This window comes from Trichomonas vaginalis, chromosome III (assembly GCF_026262505.1).
Source record: "Trichomonas vaginalis G3 chromosome III, whole genome shotgun sequence".
In the NCBI taxonomy this organism is placed as follows: Eukaryota; Parabasalia; order Trichomonadida; family Trichomonadidae; genus Trichomonas; species Trichomonas vaginalis.
Genome location: NC_067205.1, coordinates 7,427,736 through 7,451,985, shown reverse-complemented (window position 1 = coordinate 7,451,985; position 24,250 = coordinate 7,427,736). Strand labels below are relative to the sequence as shown.

General features: G+C 30.9%; 9 protein-coding genes and 3 pseudogenes across 12 annotated transcripts, besides 5 other annotated features; 8 read left to right on the top strand and 4 right to left on the bottom strand.

Moving 5' to 3' along the window:
• Nucleotides 1-650: part of a mobile genetic element that runs on past the window's edge.
• Nucleotides 651-1,120: 470 nt separating this feature from the next.
• TVAGG3_0658740 (uncharacterized protein) lies at nucleotides 1,121-1,900 on the top strand (the record flags this gene model as incomplete). Its single annotated transcript, XM_051241936.1, has 1 exon — nucleotides 1,121-1,900. A coding segment is annotated over one exon (780 nt), but the record flags the coding sequence as incomplete, so codon positions are not given.
• Nucleotides 1,901-2,909: 1,009 nt separating this feature from the next.
• Nucleotides 2,910-11,538: a mobile genetic element.
• TVAGG3_0658730 lies at nucleotides 4,701-5,255 on the top strand (annotated as a pseudogene). Its single transcript has one exon. A coding segment is annotated over exon 1 (555 nt).
• On the top strand, nucleotides 6,481-6,678 carry TVAGG3_0658720 (uncharacterized protein; the record flags this gene model as incomplete). The annotated part of the gene is made up of 1 exon (XM_051241935.1): nucleotides 6,481-6,678. A coding segment is annotated over one exon (198 nt), but the record flags the coding sequence as incomplete, so codon positions are not given.
• TVAGG3_0658710 (keratin-associated protein family) lies at nucleotides 7,147-7,536 on the top strand (the record flags this gene model as incomplete). Its single annotated transcript, XM_051241934.1, has 1 exon — nucleotides 7,147-7,536. The coding sequence occupies one exon, from the start codon at nucleotides 7,147-7,149 to the stop codon at nucleotides 7,534-7,536; it is 390 nt and encodes a 129-aa protein (XP_051088521.1).
• On the top strand, nucleotides 7,825-10,137 carry TVAGG3_0658700 (uncharacterized protein; the record flags this gene model as incomplete). The annotated part of the gene is made up of 1 exon (XM_051241933.1): nucleotides 7,825-10,137. One exon carries the CDS (start codon nucleotides 7,825-7,827, stop codon nucleotides 10,135-10,137), a length of 2,313 nt encoding a protein of 770 aa, XP_051088520.1.
• On the bottom strand, nucleotides 10,509-10,781 carry TVAGG3_0658690 (uncharacterized protein; the record flags this gene model as incomplete). The annotated part of the gene is made up of 1 exon (XM_051241932.1): nucleotides 10,509-10,781. The coding sequence occupies one exon, from the start codon at nucleotides 10,779-10,781 to the stop codon at nucleotides 10,509-10,511; it is 273 nt and encodes a 90-aa protein (XP_051088519.1).
• An 855-nt stretch (nucleotides 11,539-12,393) lies between the features above and the next one.
• On the bottom strand, nucleotides 12,394-13,794 carry TVAGG3_0658670 (DNA/RNA polymerases family; the record flags this gene model as incomplete). Its single annotated transcript, XM_051241931.1, has 1 exon — nucleotides 12,394-13,794. One exon carries the CDS (start codon nucleotides 13,792-13,794, stop codon nucleotides 12,394-12,396), a length of 1,401 nt encoding a protein of 466 aa, XP_051088518.1.
• A 3,131-nt stretch (nucleotides 13,795-16,925) lies between these two features.
• Nucleotides 16,926-17,427: a mobile genetic element.
• A 2-nt stretch (nucleotides 17,428-17,429) lies between these two features.
• Nucleotides 17,430-18,505: a mobile genetic element.
• A 589-nt stretch (nucleotides 18,506-19,094) lies between these two features.
• Nucleotides 19,095-24,250: part of a mobile genetic element that runs on past the window's edge.
• TVAGG3_0658640 lies at nucleotides 19,206-20,022 on the top strand (annotated as a pseudogene). Its single transcript has one exon. A coding segment is annotated over exon 1 (817 nt).
• TVAGG3_0658630 lies at nucleotides 20,162-20,523 on the top strand (annotated as a pseudogene). The gene has a single exon. A coding segment is annotated over exon 1 (362 nt).
• TVAGG3_0658620 (uncharacterized protein) lies at nucleotides 21,198-21,633 on the bottom strand (the record flags this gene model as incomplete). The annotated part of the gene is made up of 1 exon (XM_051241930.1): nucleotides 21,198-21,633. A coding segment is annotated over one exon (436 nt), but the record flags the coding sequence as incomplete, so codon positions are not given.
• Nucleotides 22,505-23,068, top strand: TVAGG3_0658610 (phage tail repeat-like family; the record flags this gene model as incomplete). The annotated part of the gene is made up of 1 exon (XM_051241929.1): nucleotides 22,505-23,068. A coding segment is annotated over one exon (564 nt), but the record flags the coding sequence as incomplete, so codon positions are not given.
• On the bottom strand, nucleotides 23,277-24,024 carry TVAGG3_0658600 (uncharacterized protein; the record flags this gene model as incomplete). The annotated part of the gene is made up of 1 exon (XM_051241928.1): nucleotides 23,277-24,024. A coding segment is annotated over one exon (748 nt), but the record flags the coding sequence as incomplete, so codon positions are not given.

The following is a 24,250-nucleotide window of genomic DNA, read 5'->3' as shown; positions in this document are numbered from 1 at the left end:
TATTTTTGTGCTATGTTTTCATACGTGTGGGAGTGGTGATATCATTAATTTTTTATTTTATTTTTATTTTATTTTTATTTTATTTTTATATAAATGACGAAAACTATTGAGATAACAAACTACAACGGTCATGAGTTCAAGAATTTGTTCTTCGTTCCTCGTGAAAATACATTCTATCAGATACGAGGGAGAAAGGGTAAAGTTAGTTTGAGCGTTTATGACTACAAGCATAATGGAAAGTTTATACAAGCATACGATACAAACGGTAAGCGTGTTTCATTAGCTTTGTCAAAACTTACAGGTATAAACTATGACAGTGATTTTGACCTATATGAAGAAGAAAGTGAGTCAGAAGATTATGAGCTGTTATATGAAGCACAGCAATGGGAGGAGTTGCAATACTTTTGTAAGTGAGAACGTTTATTTTTTTACATTAGTGAAGTCGTTTGTGAAAACATTAGTGAGGTGAAGTGGTTGGTGAAAACGTTAGTGAGGTGAAGTGGTTGGTGGCTTTGTAAATATTTAAGGTTAAGTTAGTGTTGTCGTTTGTGTTGTAAAATATACGTTAACGGTTTCGTAAAGTGTCAAATTCACATATAATGGGTAAGGTGGAACGCAGTGCCGCCGTACCCATGATATGTATACTAACTATTGCAAACTTTTTGGCACCAGTAGCGAAAACGGCAGGAACTATCATAGGTGGAGTATTAGGTACTAAAGCAGGTAATCCGGCGATGGGAGCACAAGCAGGTAACGCAGTTGGTGGAATTGCTGAAGGAATACTTAATAAAATAGGAGGTAGATAGTGGAAAAATAAATTATTTTAAAATTATTTTTATCTTAGTATCGGTTGTAGTCTTTGATAAACTTTTTCTCCTTTATTTAAAACTTCTCTTATTGGGGCGGCTTTTGGCGTTATTGATTCAGCAACGTCACTAATTGCTTCTTTATTCTTAAATATCCAATTTGCTCCCTTCTTCAATGTTTCCCAAACTTTATGCGCTCCTCTTTTTACTTTATCCCACAGTTTCTTAAATATACCTGCAGCCATAGTTGATTATTTCATTAAAATTAAAAATTCATTTTCATCTTTTAATTTTGATTTTTTATTTATTAATAAATGACGACTAACTATTTGGTGCCAAACACTAAACCGATTAATGGAAATGTGTTTCATTCATTCGAAAAGATAAATGAAATATTCGCAAAGAATGACGGTAGAAGATATTATAGAGAACTTGAAAATTCATGCTATGACTCTGATGCTCCATATTTTGATGATAAACAAACTCATTTAAGAATTACGAATCCGGCTCATGATGTGAACCAATTAGGTGACACATATATTAAACGCAAAGTTAAAGCAACTCTAGTTTCAAATAAAGCTTTCACATGTGATGCCGCTTTTAAATGCATGCGTTTATTCGTTGGTTACAAATCATCAAATCAAAGCTTTAAACAATTAGAAGTAGAAACTGAAAGAGGTGATGCCGGTTATCTTCAGATGGATTGCGCCCGTGAATCTTTCGCATTTGCAACATATAAACCAAAATCAGAAAGGAAAGTTAAAAAGTTTGTTCATTCGTTATATAATAATGTTCAAAAATATGATAACTCAGTATGTGGTAAATATATTGACCCTTCAGAAGTTTTCAAGAGAGCAAATGAAGAAGTTGATGTCACTTTTGATATGATTATTCCGGTAAATGATTTGTTAGCATTTCAGGCGTTCGATGATTATCCTAAATCATTTGGTGATATCATTCTTAAATATTATGTTTTCAGGGATACTTTAGTATTTTGTCAGGTTGACCCGTTAAGAGTTGCTGATTTACAAAATTACGTTTATGAAAAGATAACTGATGAAAATTATGAAAAGATTATGAATCATGTTTATAAATATGATCGCAAATTCCAACAAATCGGACTTCCTGCCAAATTAATTACAAGCTTAGCCGCTACATCTGCTGACGCAACAGTTGATGACGTTATTATTTCATGCACAAAGATGGAAGTTTTAGAGGATAAATGCATTACACCAGGATACGGTTTAATTGAAGAATCAGTTAAAGCAATACCACGTTTATTCAGTAAGGAAGATCCATTCATGATTCCAGCTCAACATATTGACGTTCGTTCACTAAATGGAGGTTGCATCACTCCTGAAGGTATTAGCTCAGATTTCTCATACGCTCTTCATAATGTTACAGATGTTGTGTTAACATTTCCGAAGAATGCAATGCAAAGAACGTTTTAGAAAATCCAATGCTTCGAGGTCTTCAGGTCACTATAGATTCCAGAAACTTCCCCGATCAAGCGATGACCACAGTGGGCGACATATTCTTTACACGTATGCTTCAAGCTTCTGATTTAGATGGAGTGAATGAATGCACAGAAGAATACGAGGACTCATTAACTAGACCACTGAATGCAGATGATGGCACGCCATTAGCTAGAACATGGAAAGACCAAACTTCATTCTTATGCACTATTCCAGTTCAACGTGATGGAGCGGGTATATTCTTTGATGGATTAGAAACTTTCAACTCACAAGTTACAGTACAAGTGAAAGCTTATCCAATCATTCAGGGTGAAAATGACACTTACTGTTCAAAGGTGACAAATCCTCCTCAGGTTTGGTTTACTAGGACTACATATTGGACATGGACACCGGATGAAGGTTTGAAATATCATCCAACAGGTACACCACCACAGTATAGAAGTTCATATGATGAAATATTGATGAATAGAAATGTTTAAAATTATAAATTTATTTTTGATTAAATGGATTTAAATTCATCCCCTCCTTATGAAGAATTAGCGGAGTATATAATACATACGTAGATGATATGATTAATGAAGCATTGAGTGATAATAGAAATGCTCTATCTAAGGAAAAATTAATGAAAATTCCATATTCTGAATGTTACTTAAATTCAATCACTGCAGCAATTGGTAAACAAAATAAAGGTAAAACATTAACGATATTAAAACAAATTATCATTATTGCTAACACTTCCCCCTATTCACATGTGTTAATTTATATCAACCGTTCAGGTTCACCTTCAGATGATACATTTGAATCTTTAAAGCATTTAATCAAAATTCCAATTATTTATTTATCACAAGAAGAAGCAGAAGATTATTTAAAAAACTTTTTAATGTATAAAGAATTATATAATACAATCAAGAAGCAAGGATTAGAGGATAAAATTATTTGATAAACAACGGGAAAACACGATAAATTATTTGAAACACTTTCTATTTCAAATTTTGATAGAGAATTTTTGCATTCACTCTTTTTCTAGATGATGCGGTGAAATCAAAACTAATAACAAATGAGAAATCATATTTTAATCAATTATTAACTCAATGTCGACACATTCAGTGTTCATTCTTCATGGCTGTTCAATACTTTAAAGCATTAAGCACAAACATTAAATCAAATCTATCAACCCTTTTTATTTCAGTGGGTTTAGTCGTCAACAGTTGAACGTTATGCTTTATCAAGTGAATCTACCAATGAGCATTAATGAACTTTACACACAATATCAGCAATTAGGTGAACATGGAAAAATAATAGTTGATTTAAATAAAGGAGGTGTTAAATTGATTAACTTTTTATAATTAATTTTTATTTTTTATTTATAATTAAACATGACAGAAATAGCAAATTTTCTACAGGTTCCATTAAAACAAGGAACAAACAAAAAGGGTGCATATAATAGAACTATGAAAGTTCCTGATGGAATGAAAGAATTAGTTCATATTGTTGCTGGTCTTCAAAAAGATGTTAAACAAATGAGAAACGTTTTAACATTACCAGAAGCTCAAGCATATGCCAAACGTCATGGTCCAAATTGGGAAGCACACGAAGCAGACATTACGGGTCCGAATGGAAAACCTGATGGTATAAATGAAGTTTTCGTTACTGATGGTCAAGGTAATATTAAAGTCATAAATGGTTATAAATTAACTATAACTGATTATCTAAACGTAAAGCATATAATGAACGTTATCCTATGCAATTTGATGAAAATGGAAAAGCTGTTAAACAATACATTGGAGAAGGTAAAGATGGTCCAATTAATTCATACCGTTATAATCCATATTCTTATTTCAATGAAGAATTAAATGCTATTGAAGAGGGACCGGATGGATTACCACAATATTCTAACAAGTTTGATGGTCAATATGCAAATATTAGACCTGAAATTTCAGCCAGAAATTCTTTAAAGTTTTTATTCGATCCAGTTTTCGCAAATGTTAAAGATGAACTTAAACAGCAATTCCAACCAATTATAGTAGCAAGAATTGCATCAGGTGCTTTATCTCAAGCATTCAAAGATTTAATTAAGAAACCATTATATCAGCAACGTGGTTTAACTTATGATTTAGTTAAGGAATCAGATAAAAGAAAATTTGAGAAATCAGATGATTATAAGAATGCAATTAATGAATATATTCGGTCTATTAATTTCGATGAAAATGCTAAAAATCAACTTCATGAACAAATACAGGGAATAATAGATTCAAAACTTCCAGCAAAATAAAAGTTTAAATATATTTTTTATTCGATTATAAATGAGAAGACGTTTCACTAGTCAAAAGAACACTAACGCAAAAGCAGAGATTACGGTTGGTTATAACGTAAATGATGATAAATCACGAATTATTCAAATGTTAAAGTTAATGTTAGCCCTGAATTAACAAGGTCAGCAACTCAACCAAATTTATTAACTCGTGACTTACCGAAGAATGAGGAGAATGAAGAAAACCATGAGAATGGAGACCCAATCATTTTATCTGAACCCGGTAAAGAACCTGTTGAAATTCCCACTTATCCAACATACCCCCACCTCTTTCATCAAACATCGAGAACCCATATAAAATAGACATTAATTCAGAATTAATGAAAATTTACCGTGATATAATAATTAATAATTATGATTCAATAATAAATTTAATTGATCAATCCGGTTTAATTATTTTACCTTATGAATCATTAATTCACATTATCGCCATTCTTTGTGATGTTCAAGATTCAGACGTTAAGATTCAATTTTTCATAGATGATGAGGTTTCATGCTGCGGAACAGTTGCAGAAATAAATCCTATAAAGGATATTAGCACAATTAAGATATCAAAGAACGGAACAACAACTGAACTTCATTTAACATATAATGATATTTATAATAAAATAGTTGATGAATATAAAATATCACTTGAAAAAATTCTTTGTTAAGGCTATTTAATATTCAAGCATTAACATTATCGAATAATAATCCTTTGAATCATAATCAATAATTGACCTTTCACCAGTTTCTATCGTTTGTTTTATTTCTTTTTGTTCCCCACTATCCGGATCGGTCATTGTAATTGTTTTTGTTATAGTATCAGCTTTATCTTTAACTTCAATCTTTTTTCCATCGGGATATTTAAACCAAAATTCCAAAAATTCGATATTGTCAATCTGTTCATATTTTAATCTATCAATTACATTTTTAATACCATCTGAAAATCTTATGAAATGGTCATTATATGGGTTTGATTGAACTAAATTTGAATGAAGTGAAATATAACCTGTTGATGAATATGACACTGACTCATATTTTCTGAAAACACTAAAATTTATAACATGAATGAATTTCTTATTCGTTGAATTTATGAATTCTTGAGGTAATCTTATTCTAGTTTTATTTATCACTGGAAAATAACGCTTTACCATATTTTAATCGTAATAAAAATGTCAATTATCAATATTATTTCGAATAATAACTGTGAATTAAATTTAACAGTTAGCGGAATTATAATGTTACTCTCGTTTCTGTGAGTGGTAAATTTAATCCCATTCTTTTAGACCCTTCAGATTATATATCATTTATTAAAGATGACCTTGAAAAAACGTATGATATGTATATAAATAATGTGATAGCGAAATGGGATATTAACACGATTTTAAGTTATTTAAATGAATCATTTATCGTATGGTATGAAGAAAATTTTAAATCAAAACCTGATAAACTTTTTGAACTTGATGAAATAAATAACCTTATTAAATTCCCGCTGAAAATTAAATTTTGTACTCCTCATCTTCGTTCATTGTTGGGGATATTAAATTTTGAAAAAGATGTTGGGGATGTTTTGTATTCTGACACTGGTTCCAATTTCATTTTAATCAAATGTGATAAAGTTAATACCCCAATGAGATTTTCACATCAAACATTAGACCCTAACTCTTACCCATCAATACAAAACATTTTATCCATCAACTTAAACACATTTTCTTTATCATATCCGTTTCAATTATCCGGGAATTCATTTATTCTTCATTCAAAAGATTTATCAAATATTAAATTTAGAATAACTGACCTATTTGATTGTGATTTAGAATTCATGAATGAGATATTATGGCAATTTGAAATAGAAAAAATAGCTGATGAGATTACGGATTAAATATTTATTTTTAAATCATAATAAATGATTAAACAACAGCAACCACAGCAACTTAAGGCGCAAAACACCCAGGTCCTTCAGACCATTACATACGCCATATATGCATATAATTCAAAGACGGCAGAACAAACGCAAAGGTTGAAATATGGAGATTTGGAGATAGTATTGAAAAATGACCATTTCGAATTCGTTTGCAAAGGTGGTGCAGTGATATCAAATATAAAAGAAATTTTATTTATGAATTCAAAAATTAAAGGAATAACCGATGATATAACATCAATTCCACCAGAAGAACAGAGATATTACGCATTAAATGCATTTCCTAAAGTTTCGAAGATTGGAAGATTTAATTTAAATGAGGAATTCATAGAAGGTTTCCTAAACGACATAATGAAGAAAGCAGATAAGGAATATGTGGATAGTGAATTAATGAAGAAGGCAAATTTGGTTTATGTTGATGAAAAAGATAATGAAATTAAAGAAAAGGTTGAAGGGTATCATGAATGGACATTTGAGACTTTTAAAGTTAAAGCTGATACAGAATGGGTTTCGGGATGTTTAGACCTTAAAGCAGATAAAACTTATGTTGATGAAAATTATGCAAAGAAGTCGGAAGTAAATGATGTGATTACAAGCATGAAAAATGAAATACTTCAAACATTATATCCTGTTGGTTCTATTTATACATCAATGAATTCAACAAATCCAGCAACAATTTTAGGTTTTGGTATGTGGAAGCAGATTGTAGACAAATTCTTATACTGTGCTAGTTATTCAAAGCAAACAGGTGGTTCGAAGAAAATTAAAGAAGCAAACCTTCCACCGCACACTCATACGGGAACTACAAACTTTTCTGGCGACCATAGCCACTCATTAAGAGACCACCCATTATACAACTCAGAATATGAAGCTGGCTATGATGTTTTATCTCCAGATTATAACCATTCAGCAAAAAAGACTTTTCGACCAACTGAACCAGGAGGAAATCATGTCCATACTTTCACAACAAATCCAACAGGTTCGGGTAAAGATTATATGCCACCATTTGTGACTGTATTCGCATGGTACCGCGTTCAATGAATGAACTAAATATATTTTATGTCTGTAATTAATTAGGTAATGAAGTAATGGATGAACTGCAGAAATAAATTTTATCGTTAATGTTTACGTTAATGGTTTCAGGTTATTCAATAATTAATTATTTTTGAAGAACTGAAGGTGTCACTACGTCACCATGTGTCACTCAGTTAATTAACTTCTCTGAAAAAATGAGACAACATGACATTTTGACAACAGTCCTGGAAATTTGATGCAGTCCAAAAATAAAGTTAGTTTTAAAATTATTTTTATTTTTTTATTCCTATATAAATGACAGCAACAAACAACAACAGCAACTATATCGTTTCTGATGAAAAAGTTATTGATTCATTAGTTGAGGAATTAGTTGTGGCAGAAACTAAAACCCTCAACGAAAGAATTGGTGAAAACAAGATTGATTTACACAACTACCTCAAACATGATGGAGGAAGAGGAAGGAAAACTGGTACAGCTTTATTAGTAAATAAAATATCAAATTTAACGATTATAGATGTTGATATCAATAAATCGTACAATGATGAACTTAAAGAAACAGTTGGAAAAGATATTTTATCAAAACTTTCGGATAAAGATGTTATCGTTAAAACCGCTTCAGGAGGTCTTCACATTTATTGCAACACTAATTTCTTCTATGCAGTTTCGAACAGAATGATTAAATGTTATTCCTGCAATGATTATGATATTGATATCATGACTTCTATTGATGATTCAAAGCGTTCTTTAGTAGTTATGGCTGATTCAAGAGTTCGCAAGAATGCAACAGAACCAATCAATACATACTCATTCATTCGTGGAAGTTACGATTCAACATTAACTAGAACAGTAAACGATATATTAAATGATTTGAATATTAAGGTAAGAGTTGAACAGAAGAACGAAGAAATAAAGACTATCATGAATGAAAACAAAGATGTAAACATTGACGATAAACTTGCCCAGAGCATAGTTGATGGCATCAGTGATTTTGAAGTACATAATGACGGTGGAAACATGAATTTAGAAAAAGAAGTTACATTATTCACACTGTTTCAAGCTATTAATTCGTTACCTAATCATTTAATTAATGAAGCATACGATAACGTTTATAACTTCTGCAATTTAACTGAAAATGCAAAAAGTAATTTTGAAAAAGCACGTAGTAGATATGCACATTTAATGACTTCTCCATTTGTTTTGGTGAAGATTCTAAAACTATATCAAAAGGAATATTATGATGAATACGTTTTACCTTTATTACGTAAGCCAAAAATAACATTTGATATAAAACTTGATGATTCATTCTTGATAACAGATATTAGACGCAAGGCTGAAAATCATCAGTATAAAAACAGTTCTGAAGTAATTGAGGATTTATCACGTGTCATTCGTTTTGTAGATTGTGGAAACAAATACTTCATTCAGAAAGATTACAACATACACGACAAAATGAATCAAATATCATTCGTTCTTCAATCAAACATGAAAGAGTCACTCAAAATGATTAAATTATTTAAAGAAGAAGGTAAAACCATAACAGCATGGGATGTACTATTAAATCAATTGTCTTCATTAACCGTTAGGGGTGTTTGCTTTAAATCTGATTCTCCAGATGTTTTCTCAACGTTTCAAGGTTATAAATACAACGTTCTCGAAAAACCAGATTACTCAAAAATTGAGATGTTTATGAATTTCATTAAAGAAGCCATTTGTGATAATAACGATGAAGTGTATAAATACCTACTCGGCTGGATTGCATCAATGATTCAACATCCTGGAATCAAGAATGAAACAGCAATTATTTTGAAAGGACTTCAGGGAACAGGTAAAAACAGATTTACAGACATTATTTCTGAACTTCTCGCTGGTTATTCATGTAAAAACATTACCGAAATAAGTGAGCTAACGGGTAATTTCAATTCAGTAGTTGAGAATAAAATGTTTCTTGTACTTAATGAACTCAAGAATGTAGGTGAAGATAGACTCGCAAACTTCAACGCTTTGAAATCAATTATTACGGATAATGAGATTAGAATTAATGAAAAGAATCAACCCAGAAGAACTGCTCAGAATGTTGCAAACTTCATTTTCGTAACTAATAACATCTACCCTGTCAAAATTGAAGTTGGAGACAGAAGATACGTAGTTTTAAGAGTTAATGGTAAATTCAAGGGTCAATTTGATTACTTCAAGAATTTGATGAATTCATGCACAAAGGAATTTTATGATAATTTACTAACGTATTTTATGCAATATGACCTTTCATCATTTAATGTACGAATCATACCGATGACTGAAGCCAAACAAGATTTAATTGAATTATCAACAAATCCTTTAGATGTATGGATAAATACACATTATGATGAATTGAGTGCAGGTATGACGTGTGAAAATGCTCTATTCTGCAAACCATCAGACATGAAAGACAAGAATTTCCAAATGAGCATTAAGGATAAATGTGATAAGAAACAGAGAAGAATAGATGGTAAACAAACATGGTGTTATGTTTTGAAAGAAGAAATGAAAGGATTATATAAACAGGTTGAACCAAACAATAATGAGGATTCATTTACTGACGATGAAATACCTGTAAATGAAGCTTTATAAAGTATGATTTGAATTTATTTTTGCATTAATCCTGCTGTGTTGTCAAAATGTCATGTTGTCTCATTTTTTCAGAGAAGTTAATTAACCGAGTGACACATGGTGACGTAGTGACACCTTCAGTTATTCAAAAATAATTAATTATTGAATAACCTGAAACCATTAACGATAAAATAAGTGATAACAAAATTTTATTTTTATATAAATGGATACCCCACAAGCTCAAAATTTACCACGAATCATAACAAGGGAGGAAATGATAAAAATGATGCAAGAACGAATTAAAAACAACAAACCACGAAAACCGAGAAGATGTGGTTATGCAGTAATGATGGAAAGAAGAACCTAGAAGGGTTCGGGAAGAGGAATAAAAATTAAATTTGGATTGAGTTTAAAAATTCATCTTTATTAAATTCATCTCTTCCAATCAATTTATTTATTCTATTAAATTCTTTTATTTTTGCTTCACTCAGTTTAAGGATTGAACGGTAAGTTTCTAATTTTTCGATTATTTCTTTCCTCTCTTTATCATTTTCAGCCCCACCGCATTGCGGCTTCTTTTTGTAATAGCATATTTTTGATTTAATTCTGTTTAGTTTCTTTTTATATTCATCGTCTGGACTCTTGGATGCTTTGTTGTCACTCATTTCTTACGAAATAAAAAAATTAAATATTATTTAAATATAATGGAGTAATAAAATAAATTGGAATTTCTATTAATTTATTGTCAACTTCAACTAATACATTACCGTTAATATATCTAACAAATTCAGCTATTGTGTCAAATCTTCGTCTTCTTTTTGTCATTGATTTATCAGTTTTTCCATAATCGAGATGAATCAAAACTTTATTCCCTTTTTTAAAATTCATGAGCCCCGAATTAATTTGTTCACGTTTAACATCATTTAACCTTTCCATTTGCTTTCTAATATATTCCCATTCTTTTGAAATATCATTTTTCATTTCCACTGGTTTCATGTTTATAGTTCTATGCCATGTATTATTGTAATAATATACTAACTGTTGTATGATGGAGTCATGATTTCCATCCCAGTATATCTGACCGTTAACCCCTAACGCATCTCTAAGAGTTCTCATTACCACATCAACTATTTTATTATGAAACGTATATGGAGAAGATGAGAAGTAAAAATTAATTTGTGGGAAATAATGAGCCATAGCTGCCTGAAATCCTTTATCACCATCACCCCTTATATTATCTACTCTTTCATGATCTAGTAAGTATTGTATAGCTCTTCTTGTTTCCTGTTCTGTTTTCCCTTTCACCGGAATGCAATATAAATATCTAGTGTTAATGTTAATGGCAAATAAATAAGTAACGTTTCCTTTTGAATATTCTAAATGATCGATTTCGTATGAATATGGATATGGTGCAAATGAAGGGCGACTAAATTTTTCCTTTAACGGTTGAATTTTTGGGTCAGTTGGTTTATTTAATATCTTGAAATCCTTTTTAAAATCTTTTTGTTTCTTTAATGTTTGAAATGGATATAATAAAGTGAATGATGAAGGATTAACTGAAGGAGGAGGTACTGTCGTTGGAGGTTTTGGTATTGCAAGTGGTTTAATTTTATCTGCTTTGATTTTGGATGATGAAGTTTTGGAATTCATTCCCCCCTTCATTAATTCTGGATGTATTCTATTCATTTGTTTTAAATATACTGTATATAAAGGTTTGATATACTTTCCCGCTTCGAGTTTATGTTGAAGGATGAATTCCAAAAGTTGATCTTCATTTAAAAGTCGGGCTGAATATGGTTTAACTAATGAATCATAAATTAAGGCTTGTGCATCATTTATGGTCTGAAGGACCTGGGCGTTTTGCGGCTCAGGATTATATAATTTATATAATTCATCAATATCTTCTTCTGTTAATACTTTATTTTTGAAATCTTTCAACTGTTTAAGTTGTGATTTAGTTTTTCCCTTTGTATATTCATTATTTTTAATTTTGTCTTTAATTTTAGAAATTATTTTATCATGATATTTCAAAATTTCATTTTTATAATATGGATAATAATAATCCATATCATCACCCGTTATATTTTTATTATGTTTTTGGAGATATGATTTTAATTCATAATAATTAAGAAAATTTTGATTAAATACTAAATCATCAATTAAATTTTTTAAATCTACGTTATCCATTTATATAAAAATAAAATCAATGTTTTAAGGGTGCCCACCTCTTTGAATCGCATCATTAACGGTTCCTTTTGTCTCTTCTGTGGCATTTTATTAAATAAATGGCATACAACATCCATTTTCACAACATACAGCCTTAGTGTGTGCCCCTGTTAATGCAGTCTTACCGATTGTTAAGCGAGTCATTGACCCGTTTTTAAGTTGTAAATTAATATTCTGACCATCAAATATCACTTTATCATTTATTATATCCAAATAATTTTTAGGTGTTAATTGTTTATTTTGTCGTAAACTAACACCTTTCATTTTTTGTGCAATCTTTTTAAAATCACTTCCATCAATTGAACCGTTGAATGATGTATAACACTTAGGGCATAAAGCAACCATGTTATCACCTTGTTTCTCAATTGCTAAACCCAATAACTTCTTCTCATGTGCTTTTTCTTCAGCTTTATTCTTTAATTTAGGTTTAAATTTCTCATCAAAACAGAAGAAATCAAAAGGTGCGAATTTGAAAATGTTTTTATCATAAAATTGTTTATCGGTAACAATTGCTTGAAATGCTTGAGTGTTAGGAAGATTTGGGTCGCCAGCGATTGCCCAATAAGATGAATCAGTATCACCTTCAATGAAATGAAAACGATTAACATTCATGCATTTATACATAAAATCATAAATGAAAACTAAATACCAGTATTTTGCGTTATCTAAAGTAAAAAATGCCTCTTGTAAACATGTATCACATCTATAAAATCTATCTTTGAGCATCACTTGATATGTATCTTCACCTATTTCTCTTATATTTTTCAACTTATTTGACATACATGCAACGCGTGCCTTCTGTGCTTTCATTATTTTAGTCTTTGCGTAATTTTGTGTATTCATTGCATCGTAACCATATGATCCATTAAGTGAAATTTTGCAAAATAAACCTTTTCCTTTATTTCCTTCTAATTCAGCCTTTTGTCTTTCGTTCATAAATTTGTTCGCAAATTCATTAAAACAAGTGTTTTTCGTAAATGTTAAAATTGATTGAATATCATCGATGATAAAATGAAATCTATCTATTAGATACCAAAGATAATAAGAAGAAAATGGTTGATATTGGTTGTGTGTTGATGCTAACTGAGTTAATTTCCTCTGTTTCTGGTCAACTGGTAGATTGTTTGATTTCATGTAATTATACATAAAACCGCCAATTGTTTTTTCATCTGTGATAATATCTAAGTTTCTTATTATCGGTAAAAAGTTTATGTAATCATTAATGTATTTTTCATCAATGTGACCCTTTACTTCAGCCACGAATAAAGTATTTTTCTTCTTAATTATTCCCAGTGCTTTTGCTTTCTTTGTTGCTGTATCACAAATGATAACACCATTCAATCTTCCCGGCATATACATTTTATGGTCAGTATATTGAATGAAATCATGAGGATTAGATGAAAATGATGAAGGATATAATGAATTAAAGTCAACTCCAACGAAATGAGTCATAATGTTGGTGGTGTCCTCATTTGATACAGTTTTAGTTTCTGGACTATATGAAAGTTTATTAATGTGCGTGATTCCTTTAAGATTAACACGATGTTGAACATTTGATAGACCACCAGTAATTCCATTACGGAGAATGTGATAAGCTTCAACTGAATCTAAAGTCATTGGTAAATTATTTTTTAATGCATAATTTCTTAAATTGATTCTTAAACGTTGAACATCTTCATCTTTATTTGATTTTACGACATTGCAATAACAACACAATAACTGACAATTTTCTTTAGTATGTGGTTTTTCATTATCGATTCTATCTAATGTTGGTTTATTTGCATATGTAAACGCTTTACCACACATTTTGCATTTAGATGAAAGGATTAAATCGTGATAGTATTGAAAATCATCCATTGAAACATTATTTTTAGTATCCCTTTCTGCTTTTTCATCTTGTTTCTTATATGATTCAATTTTATATTTCCAATACTTTTTCGTTAATTCAAAAATTGATTCTATCTCTTCCTCAGGATATTTTTCATTAGGATTAAAGTCTTTATATGCTAAAGCGTAACGAATCATTGAAGCATTTGATGATAAAGAAAGATTATGAAGCATATCAATTTTATAAACAAATGTTTCTTCAATAATTTTATCAATTGGGTCAATCATAATTTCAACATCTTTATTGCAATAATGAATAAAATATTCTAATCTATTCTTAAAGTTTTTAGTATCATTGAGATATATTTGATAATCACTATCTGATATAGTTTCTTGGGTTAATGCTGAATAAAATGAATCTTGAGTGAATGGTTCCACTTTATATAATTCTTCTTCGTAATTTTCCCACGTGATAAATTGATAAGGGAAAAAGGATTTAACACGTGATTTATTGTTTCCGAAATCTTGAGTGAATTGGTCTAATGTCCCACCCGCTATATAATTTCTGATGTCAATAAATCTCAATTCATATGGAACGTTTGTTTTCTTTACAATGATTTGCTTAAATTGTGAAGATGAACCCAGCATTGATTTTATTTTCCATTTTGCAGTATTTAAATCACGAAGAATTAAATTTAAATCAAACTTTCCCGAATTAAAACCTATGATATTCACTTTATTGAATTCCTCATCTAGAAGTTCTTTAAATGCTTCCTTCTGTTTTTCATTTAATGTATGGGACAAAGTCCCCGCCGTTTGGTCTGAAAGACCTTCAGGACTCAAAGAGTCCGTTTGCGACTTCAATAATTCATCGTATTGACTCATATTTGATTCAACAACTAATGAACAGGTTGAAAATAAAAACTCAATCCAGTCAGAAATAAAAGAATCACTCGAAGTTAAGCAAAAATTCCTCGTATATGTTTTATCATTTAATTTAACCGTTGATGATACCATGAATGGTTTTAAGTAAGCGTTCAAAGTTGCACACTCAGAAAGTTGTAATTCTTCTTTAGTCTCTAATGTTTCGAAGTCAAAAGTAATATAATATCTTGTCGGTTTATAATATTTCTGCAAATTGTGAGCTAATAACCACTGATATATCTTCTGTTTCGTAATATGTGGTGCATATGGTTGCTGGGTATTTTGCAATTGAACGTCTTGAATTAATCTTCCATTATTTTCTTTACATTTCTCACAATGCTTTAAAAATCTTCTTTGGTTTTTCCTTTCTGGATCATCACGGATTGAATAAACTTCTTCTTTACAATATGGACAAACTTTATAGCCGGTGAGTGCTTCAACGTCTGTTATTCTGTCAGCGTGAAGTTTTCCACATGGACTCTGTGTTAATAAAATATTTATTGTTTCAAATTCTGGATCTATCATTATTGATTCCACTAATGGAAAGTCTACCTTATTTATGTCCACGTCTTCTGGTTGAGGATCACAATAATAGAAATCAATATTAACATTTAACATTCTCGCTAATCTCTCACTTTCTGATGAAATGTCAAACCCTTCATATGAATCTATTGCTTCATTTAAATAGCTTCTACGAGTTTTAGGATTAACACCATCAGGAATGTTATAGAAGCGTTTAAATAACCTTCTACCTTCTGCTCTAATTTGATTATCATTCATTTTAGCGGTTCCGTTTTTGTTCATTTATGTAAGAATAAAAAAATTAAAAAATAAATAAAAATAAAGTTTATTTTTAAAGCCCATAAAATGAATTAAGAACACATAAATTTTTATCATCTGCGACGTGACGAATACATTTTAATTTACTCAAGAATGCGTACCCTGATACATTAAATCTAATTCCTGTCTTATTTAATTTCACAACTTTGAAAAGGAATGTATGAATAGCTATAAATGATGAGAAGATGTTTTATGGTTGCTTCCATTTTTTCTGAAATAAATGAATAAATATAATGCTTATACGTTTTCATATCTTTTATATTCTTAATAACGAATGGTATAGACCTTTCCACTTCATCTTCCTTCGGTGCTGTTCTTTCATATGAAACATTATTAGTATCTTCAACAATGAAACCGCAATCACATAAAATTTTATATGTTCCAATGGTTTCTTTTGATATTTTATCTAATAAATCAAAAACTTTATCAACACCTGTGCATTTATTTAAATAATAATTTGTGTAAATATCATGATCTTCTTTCTTAATCGTATTAGTTGCATAAGTTACGTTTTTAAGAGCTTTTTTGAATTTCTCAGAATCTAAAGGTGGTGAAAGTAAGATACAAGGGTATTCTTCATTATCAATAAATTGTAACTTATGTTTACGTATAAATTTAGTACCTTCTTCTGAAAGTGTTTCGTCTATTTCACCATCTAATAAATTTTGTGTTGATTTTGAGACATAATTTTTAGAGGATGTTTTATTGTCGTCTGGAAAAAGTGACAAAATTATTATTGTCGTCTAAAAAGGTGACAAATTATTATTGTCGTCTGGAAAAGTGACAAAATTATCATTGTCGTCTAAAAAATAGATTTTTCAAGCATGTTTCGGTACCTAAATAAAGGAAGAACATCAATTCCATCTATGTATATAGTATGCAAACACGCATGATATATGGAGTAGCTCTTTATCTGGCTAAAAATCCTATTATTTAAAAATTCGCATTGTCGTCTAAAACCGCCAGACGACAATAATAATACCCCTAATTTTTATATCTTTCTTCATGAGATTTCTGAACTTCTGATTCCGAAGCTGGGATATTCATTAAATCCTCTACTTCATTTTCATTATATTTTTCAACTTCTCTTAATTCCTTAATTTTTTCATCTATTTCATCTCTTATTTTTTTCAGTTTTTCAATTTCATCGTATTCATCATCATCTTTAATCCGTTCTTCATAATATTCAGGGAAAACATCAGGTTCTTTTGGTTTTTCTTCTTCAGATGTAGGATATAAGAAATTTATAACATCATCTTTATTCATTTTTCCATCATAATCTAAATCATTTAATAACTCGGCAAATTTTTGACAATTTCTTAAATAATATTTACTAACTTCATAACACATCTCATCTAATATATCCTTTATTTCCTCGTTTGTGAATCCTAATGTTTTCACGTCGTTAGTTTTGACACTCATTTCATACAAAATAAAAAAATAAAATAATAAACATAACTAAGTTTTAATTTTTCGTAAGACATGAATTTTTAAAGGAGTGGGGGACAAACTCGCCCATTGTCACTTTTTCGTTAACCTTAAACTTGTAATTTTCATTATTTTTAATTAACCTTACTTCTTTCCCAATTCCTGATTTATTTTATTCACTTACTATTAAAAGTCACATTTTAATAAAATATAATAATTTATTTATAGCATTTTTTACTATACTGTAATAAAAAATTAATTATAATAAATTAAATGTTTATTAAATCAAATGTTTTCTTTGCAATAATATTTTTAATGTTGAGTAAACAATGTTGGGATCAAGTGTATCATTTTTCAGACCTTTCTGAACAGCTTCAAGCATACTGATGCATTCGACTTTTTTAAATTGTGTCATTTCTTCGAAATCTCTTGTGACTTTTTTGATAACTTTAACACTTCTCTCTGAATCCAGACCTTTAATTTGCAACTTAATCAGGAATGAAGGAACAACACTGGAATATAACTCGATGACAAGTTCATCGAGTCGAAGATTTGGTTGTACACCACTTGTATGTGCCGGATACCATTGTGTCAAATTTTTTCTGAAATTAACTTTAAAAGTACTAAGTAAGATCATGAGATATAGCAATATATGTTTAAACTAACTTATATTTTGGTTGTACACCACTTGTATGTGCCGGATACCATTGTGTCAAATTTTTTCTGAAATTAACTTTAAAAGTACTAAGTAAGATCATGAGATATAGCAATATATGTTTAAACCAACTTATATTTTGGTTGTACACCACTTGTATGTGCCGGATACCATTGTGTCAATTTTTTTCTGAAATTAACTTTAAAAGTACTAAGTAAGATCATGAGATATAGCAATATATGTTTAAACTAACTTATATTTTGGTTGTACACCACTTGTATGTGCCGGATACCATTGTGTCAAATTTTTTCTGAAATTAACTTTAAAAGTACTAAGTAAGATCATTTATTTTTGCATAATATAATGCCAATATGGTTTCTTTTGATTTTATTTCATTTATAAGCAAATCAGATTTACCCAAAAACTCCACTCCATAAGCGTTCATTTGCTAAATTAAAAAGTGACAATGGGCTAGTCTGTCCCTTTCTCTTTTTAAAGTTTATTTTTTAAAAATTTTTTTATTTTTTATTTCATTATGGTGGTGAATCTTTTATTCATGAAAATAATTATTTCTAATTTCTTTTACTCGTTTATGAGGTCTTTGATTATGACTCCATTGATTCCATTCAGGATTTAAACAATGTTTAATTAATCGCGGAATATCTGACATCATCTATATATAGCTTCTTTTATAAAAGATAAAATAAATTATTTTAAAATTAATGTTAATTTTTTTAATGATTTATAAATAAATATATTTTAATGCATCGTCTATATATAGATGTAACAAAAAAAGTCACTAAACCCTTCATATCCTACTACTTATCAATCCTTAATATAGCGGTTTCAAGAATTAACAGGACAAACCAAATGAAACTCAACAGTAGGAAATATTCCTAGAATAAGAACTTTCAAAATATATTTAATATTCATAATGGATAAATAGCAGAACTTTAAAAAAATTGATTGATTTGCTGAATGTACTATACCTTGGCAGAGTATAGAAAGCTTATCATTTGAATAGAAAGATAAAATTAATGAGATGTAGCATAAATAATGGTTTAAGTAAAAACTATTTAAAAAAAAAAGTATTGGGGCTTCCAGGCACTTCGTGCCCTCTAGCCCCGAAGATGTTTTGTCACTTTTCTGTCACTTTTTCAGGTAAAAACATTTTTATTATATATATAAAATGAATTTTACAAAACCACCGTTACCCTTCTTTGGAAATAAGAGTAGATGTAAAGATATTATATTGAGAGAACTTAAGAAACTACCGAATGGTCTAACATTTGTAGATTTGTTCGGTGGAAGTTTCTATATATCCCATTTGTGCCATACAATATTCCCAGACTCAAAGATTATATGCAATGACTTCGACAACTATATGAACCGTCTCAAACATATACCAGACACAAACAAAATATTGAAAGAGTTAAAAGAAAAGATACCTATAGGTAAGATGGAACGTATACCATTAGATAAGAAAAATACTGTCAGAGAGGTTTTGAAAAAAGCAGAGTATATTGACTGGGATAGTATATCTTCTAGACTATTTGTATAGTGGTTCTATAAGAGTTCATGACATTGAAAACTTATGTCAAACGTTTTATCTTAACTATACAAAGGTTTTCAAAGAGAACATAGAAAAATATACTGAGGGTATAGAGTTTGTGAGGTGTCGTTGGACAGAGTTGTATGAAAAATTTAAAGACAAGGAAAATGTTTTCTTTATAGTAGACCCGCCGTTCTATAACACATGGGATTTTCAATACCAAGTAGACTGGACTTTGAGAGACTCTTTAGAAACTTTAGACGTTTTACATAACCATCCATGCTTTTACTTTACATCCGATAAAAGTGGTTTGGAAAGTGTCATGAGATGGTTAGAGGACATACATGACTATGAGTTTAGATACGATAAGATAGAATATGAGAGAGGTCCTATAAACCGGAAAAAGTGTCACAACAAAGAAATTTTATTGGTAAGTAAATGTGGTTTGAAATAGGACTACTTGTTTTAGGTTTTTTCCATTGTGTCATTTACTTATTTGACGTGGCAGAAAGATATAGAGAATATGAAGATGAACCAATGTCTGCAAATGTTCAGCATATGTACTCGTAAGAGATATTTTTATCTAATATTAAATGGACGCACAGAACTTAGCGAATGCACAGCAACCTGGACAACCAAACCCAGAGAATATTCCAAATGAAGTTAGAATACAAACTGCAATGGCAAACTATGGTCAAGTGCCAACAGATGTACAAATGCAAACTGCCATGTCAAATGACGCTGCGTTAGGCTTACCACCATGGTATGCAAATATGAGATGGAAAGAGTTTTATACAAACCTGAAGTGGGATATAAACAACTCTATGCAGATGACGCGAACACAGGAGTTGACCCAGAGTATGTTTTCTACCAGAGGAGAAATAGAATGTATGAGCTCCAGTTAAAAAATGCTATGGAACTCAACAGGAAACGTAAGAGACTAGGCGGACATTAGATTTTTACATATAGTAAAATGGGTTTCTTCAGTAGTATTGGAAACTTCTTTCGAAATGTTGGAAGAGGTATATGGAATGGAATAAAAACCGTAGGAAGAGGAATTTGGAACGGTGTCAAAAATATTGGTAAAAGAGTAGGTCAGTTTGTTGGTATTATACCTAAAGACCCTGAACCAGAAGAACAAGCTCCTGTTATACAACAGCCTGAACGCACCACAGTCAAGTTGGCAACCAAATCCAACACCTCAACCGTATTAAAAATTATATTTTTACCGTTCGATAGTAGTTGTATATGAAACTAAGTTCTAAGTAAAACGCGTGGTATAATGGAACTATTCTCTTTCTTCCATCTGTTGTAAACCATACTTGAAAGTCTGAAATACTTCCACTCGGTGGTTCATATAGCTTTGTAGGTTTTTCGTAAAAGTCATTTGCCAAGCATAAAAAAGAGTTTTGTGCACCAGAAAATGAAGCATGAACTATAATAGCATCTGAGTCGAAAACATTTTCATATGTTCCATTAGGGTTTTCGACTTCATAAAAGTTCGGGTGTACTGGATATTCTGCAGGCTGATTTAACATCCTCAAAATCTATACCATGCCAAGTTGTTATATTTTGTAGAAATATAAACGTCTTCTCCAAGGTCTTCTATTCTATTGATTTTAACAGTTGCATTTTTCCTGTCATATATAATATCGAGATGGTACTCTCCTTCGTCAATGTTGTACTGTTTTGCATATTCGAGATAGATATCGTTTATTTTTTCTTGAAAAGCTTGAAGAGTTGTTTCTAAGTTTACAAGCAAACTAACTTGTAAAAGTTTTCCCTGTTCAAATTTCTCATACGTACGTTTCTCTTTGTTATAGTATCGAATTTCAAAAGCGACCGTAAATGGGAAACCATGTATGGCTTCTGAAATGAACTTCATTCTACGAAAGCCAACAGCTTTTGTGACGGATGGGTCTCTTAACCATCTTAACGGGTAGTCAAAACGATAGCCTTCATGCTTTACGGTCTCTGTCTCAAACTTTTGACCGACATTCGTAAAAAGTTCATCTAATGGTTTAGTTGTAGCAACTCTTGAATTTTCTTTTTCTATTGAAAGCATATTTTATCTATAATAAAAATGTCGAAAGAAACAGCGTCTATGAGAGAAATACAACACAACCGACAACTCATTTTGCAAGCTCTAAATAAGAACACAACAAACTTTTCAAACTATTCTAAGATATCTGAGTCATTGAAAGAAGGAAACTTAAAACTGACATTAAACCCAATGACAGACGAGTTTCTGTTTCAAGACAGTAAGAACCATACTGTCTGTATAAATCCAACAAAAGGAACTTTAAACGAGAAGCCTATAAAAGAACTTCTTTTGAAAGCAGATGTTGACAACAAAGCTGACAAAGAGTATGTCATTGAAAAAGTTCAAGAAGAACATGACAGAGCAGATGCAACATATGCAACAAAAGAACATACTCATCCTGAACTAGCAGACAAAACATATGTTGACAATAAAATGTCAAGTGAAGTGACAAGAGCTGAAAACGAATATTCTAAAAAGACTCATAACATACCATTGCAAATATTACAAACTTACAAGAAACCTTAAACAGGAAAAGTGACGTTGGACATACACATACCATTGCAAATATTACAAACTTACAAGAAACCTTAAACAGGAAAAGTGACGTTGGACATACACATACATCTTCTGAAATAACAGACTTAAACGTTAGCCTTGAAAAGAAGGCAGATAAGAACCATACACACGATTTCTTCGCAACTGTTGGTATAGAAAATATTTGCAGGAACGGTTGAAGAACCTGATGGAACTGGTGGGGATGCATTGTATTGGAAACCTCCTAACTTTCCCAGGTTTAACATCGGATGAAGACATAACAACGATAAAATACACTAGATGTAGAAATGTTTTTGTCATGGAGGATGAAAACAAAGTTAAATTCACTGCTCAAGATTTATATGACAACAAAGCTGACAAAACATATGTTAACGATGAGTTAGATAAGAAAGCTGACAAAACATATGTTAACGATGAGTTAGATAAGAAAGCTGACAAAACAGAGCTTCAAACGTTAAAGACAGAAATACTTCAAACACTATATCCTATAGGTTCTATTTACACGTCAATGAACTCTACCAGACCAGAAGTAGTACTTGGTCTCGGAACTTGGACTCAAATAGTCGACAGGTTTTTGTATTGTGCAAACTCTTCAAAGGAAACAGGTGGAAGTAAAACGATTTCAGGTGAAAACTTACCTGCACACAGTCACTACGTAGATTTAAGTACATCTGAAGCAGGTTGGCATAAGCATAGATTTTGGGATTGGTCAGCAATGAAAAAAGGTAAAGGATATGATGTTAAAGACGACGTTCAGTTTGCTATAAATTGTTTCTGGGGTAGCACACAGGGAGAAGGAAACCATACACATCGCGTTACAGGGTATACGCAAACAACGGGACAGAGTAAAGACTACATGCCACCTTACATGACAGTTTACGCATGGTATAGAAATGCTTAGTCGTCATTTTCAACTTCTTTAGCATATTCGTCAGGAGTTGTCTTATATTTGTTAGGAACTGTCTTTGAAAGTATACCACCTTGAACTTTGACAAGTTTGAAACGAGGTCTGACAATAGTAGTTTTATCTTCTGCTTGCAGTCTGTACATTTTGCCATGTTTGCCTAAAACTTCATAATATTCTCTTGTATACTTTCTTCTATTTTTACGAACACGAATGCGAGTACCTGTCGAGTTCCCATTGTTGTCATAGTCAATAGTATTTTCATATGGGTCGCGTTTAGGTATTTCTATTTTTACTTTGTCACCTTTCTTAAGTTTGAAGCCTGGCATTCTTTCTTGTTTGTCTCTTTTGACTAAACTATTAAATATATAGTCTTTCTCTAAGTCAGGGTTGTTTTTCATTTCTTCGGGGGAGTGGTTTCCCAAACCTTTTTGTTTACGGTTATTGTAAATATTTAAAACTTGTCTCATCTTTGCCATGGAGAAGTGTCTATATTTGTCGTCATATGACATTTCATCTACCTCACCACCTTGTGGTTGATTTAAGTCTCTTAAGATTTTTATACAACTGTCAATGACACCAAGAGCAGAATGGTTTTGGTCGACAATGAAATATTGGTTTACATTTTTTGAACGCAGATAGTTTTTAATATCGTCTGATTTGAAAGAACTTTCATAGTCAGATGTCAGTTTTGTTGGATGGTATTTGTCAACGAATATTGTCAAAGCAGTTTTCACATCTAAAATATTTTTGGACCATAATGGTATGGCTTCACAGTATCTTGTGTTTTGACCGACAAATATTAGCCAGTATGGTGGTCCATCTTCTCTATACCTCGGAATGTTTTCCAAGATATCCATAAACCAAGCATTTGGTGTTGAACTAAAGATTTTTACCATGAGTGCTTTCTTTGTCGCTTTAGAAACATACGGGTCCTTGTTTGGATTCGTCATTTTTATCCTATAAGAAATGGGTTTATTTGGCGCATTAGCAGGAGTCGCATCTAGATTTTTGCCCGCAGTGGGAACAATAGCCAGAGGTGCATTTGGAATTGGAAGGAAGATTTTGAGTACATTAGGTATACTGAAAGAGAAAGCACAACCTATTATACAAACCGTACAGAAAGGTTGGGAGGTAGCACGAGATGCAGCAAATCTTATTCCAAATCCTGAAACAAGA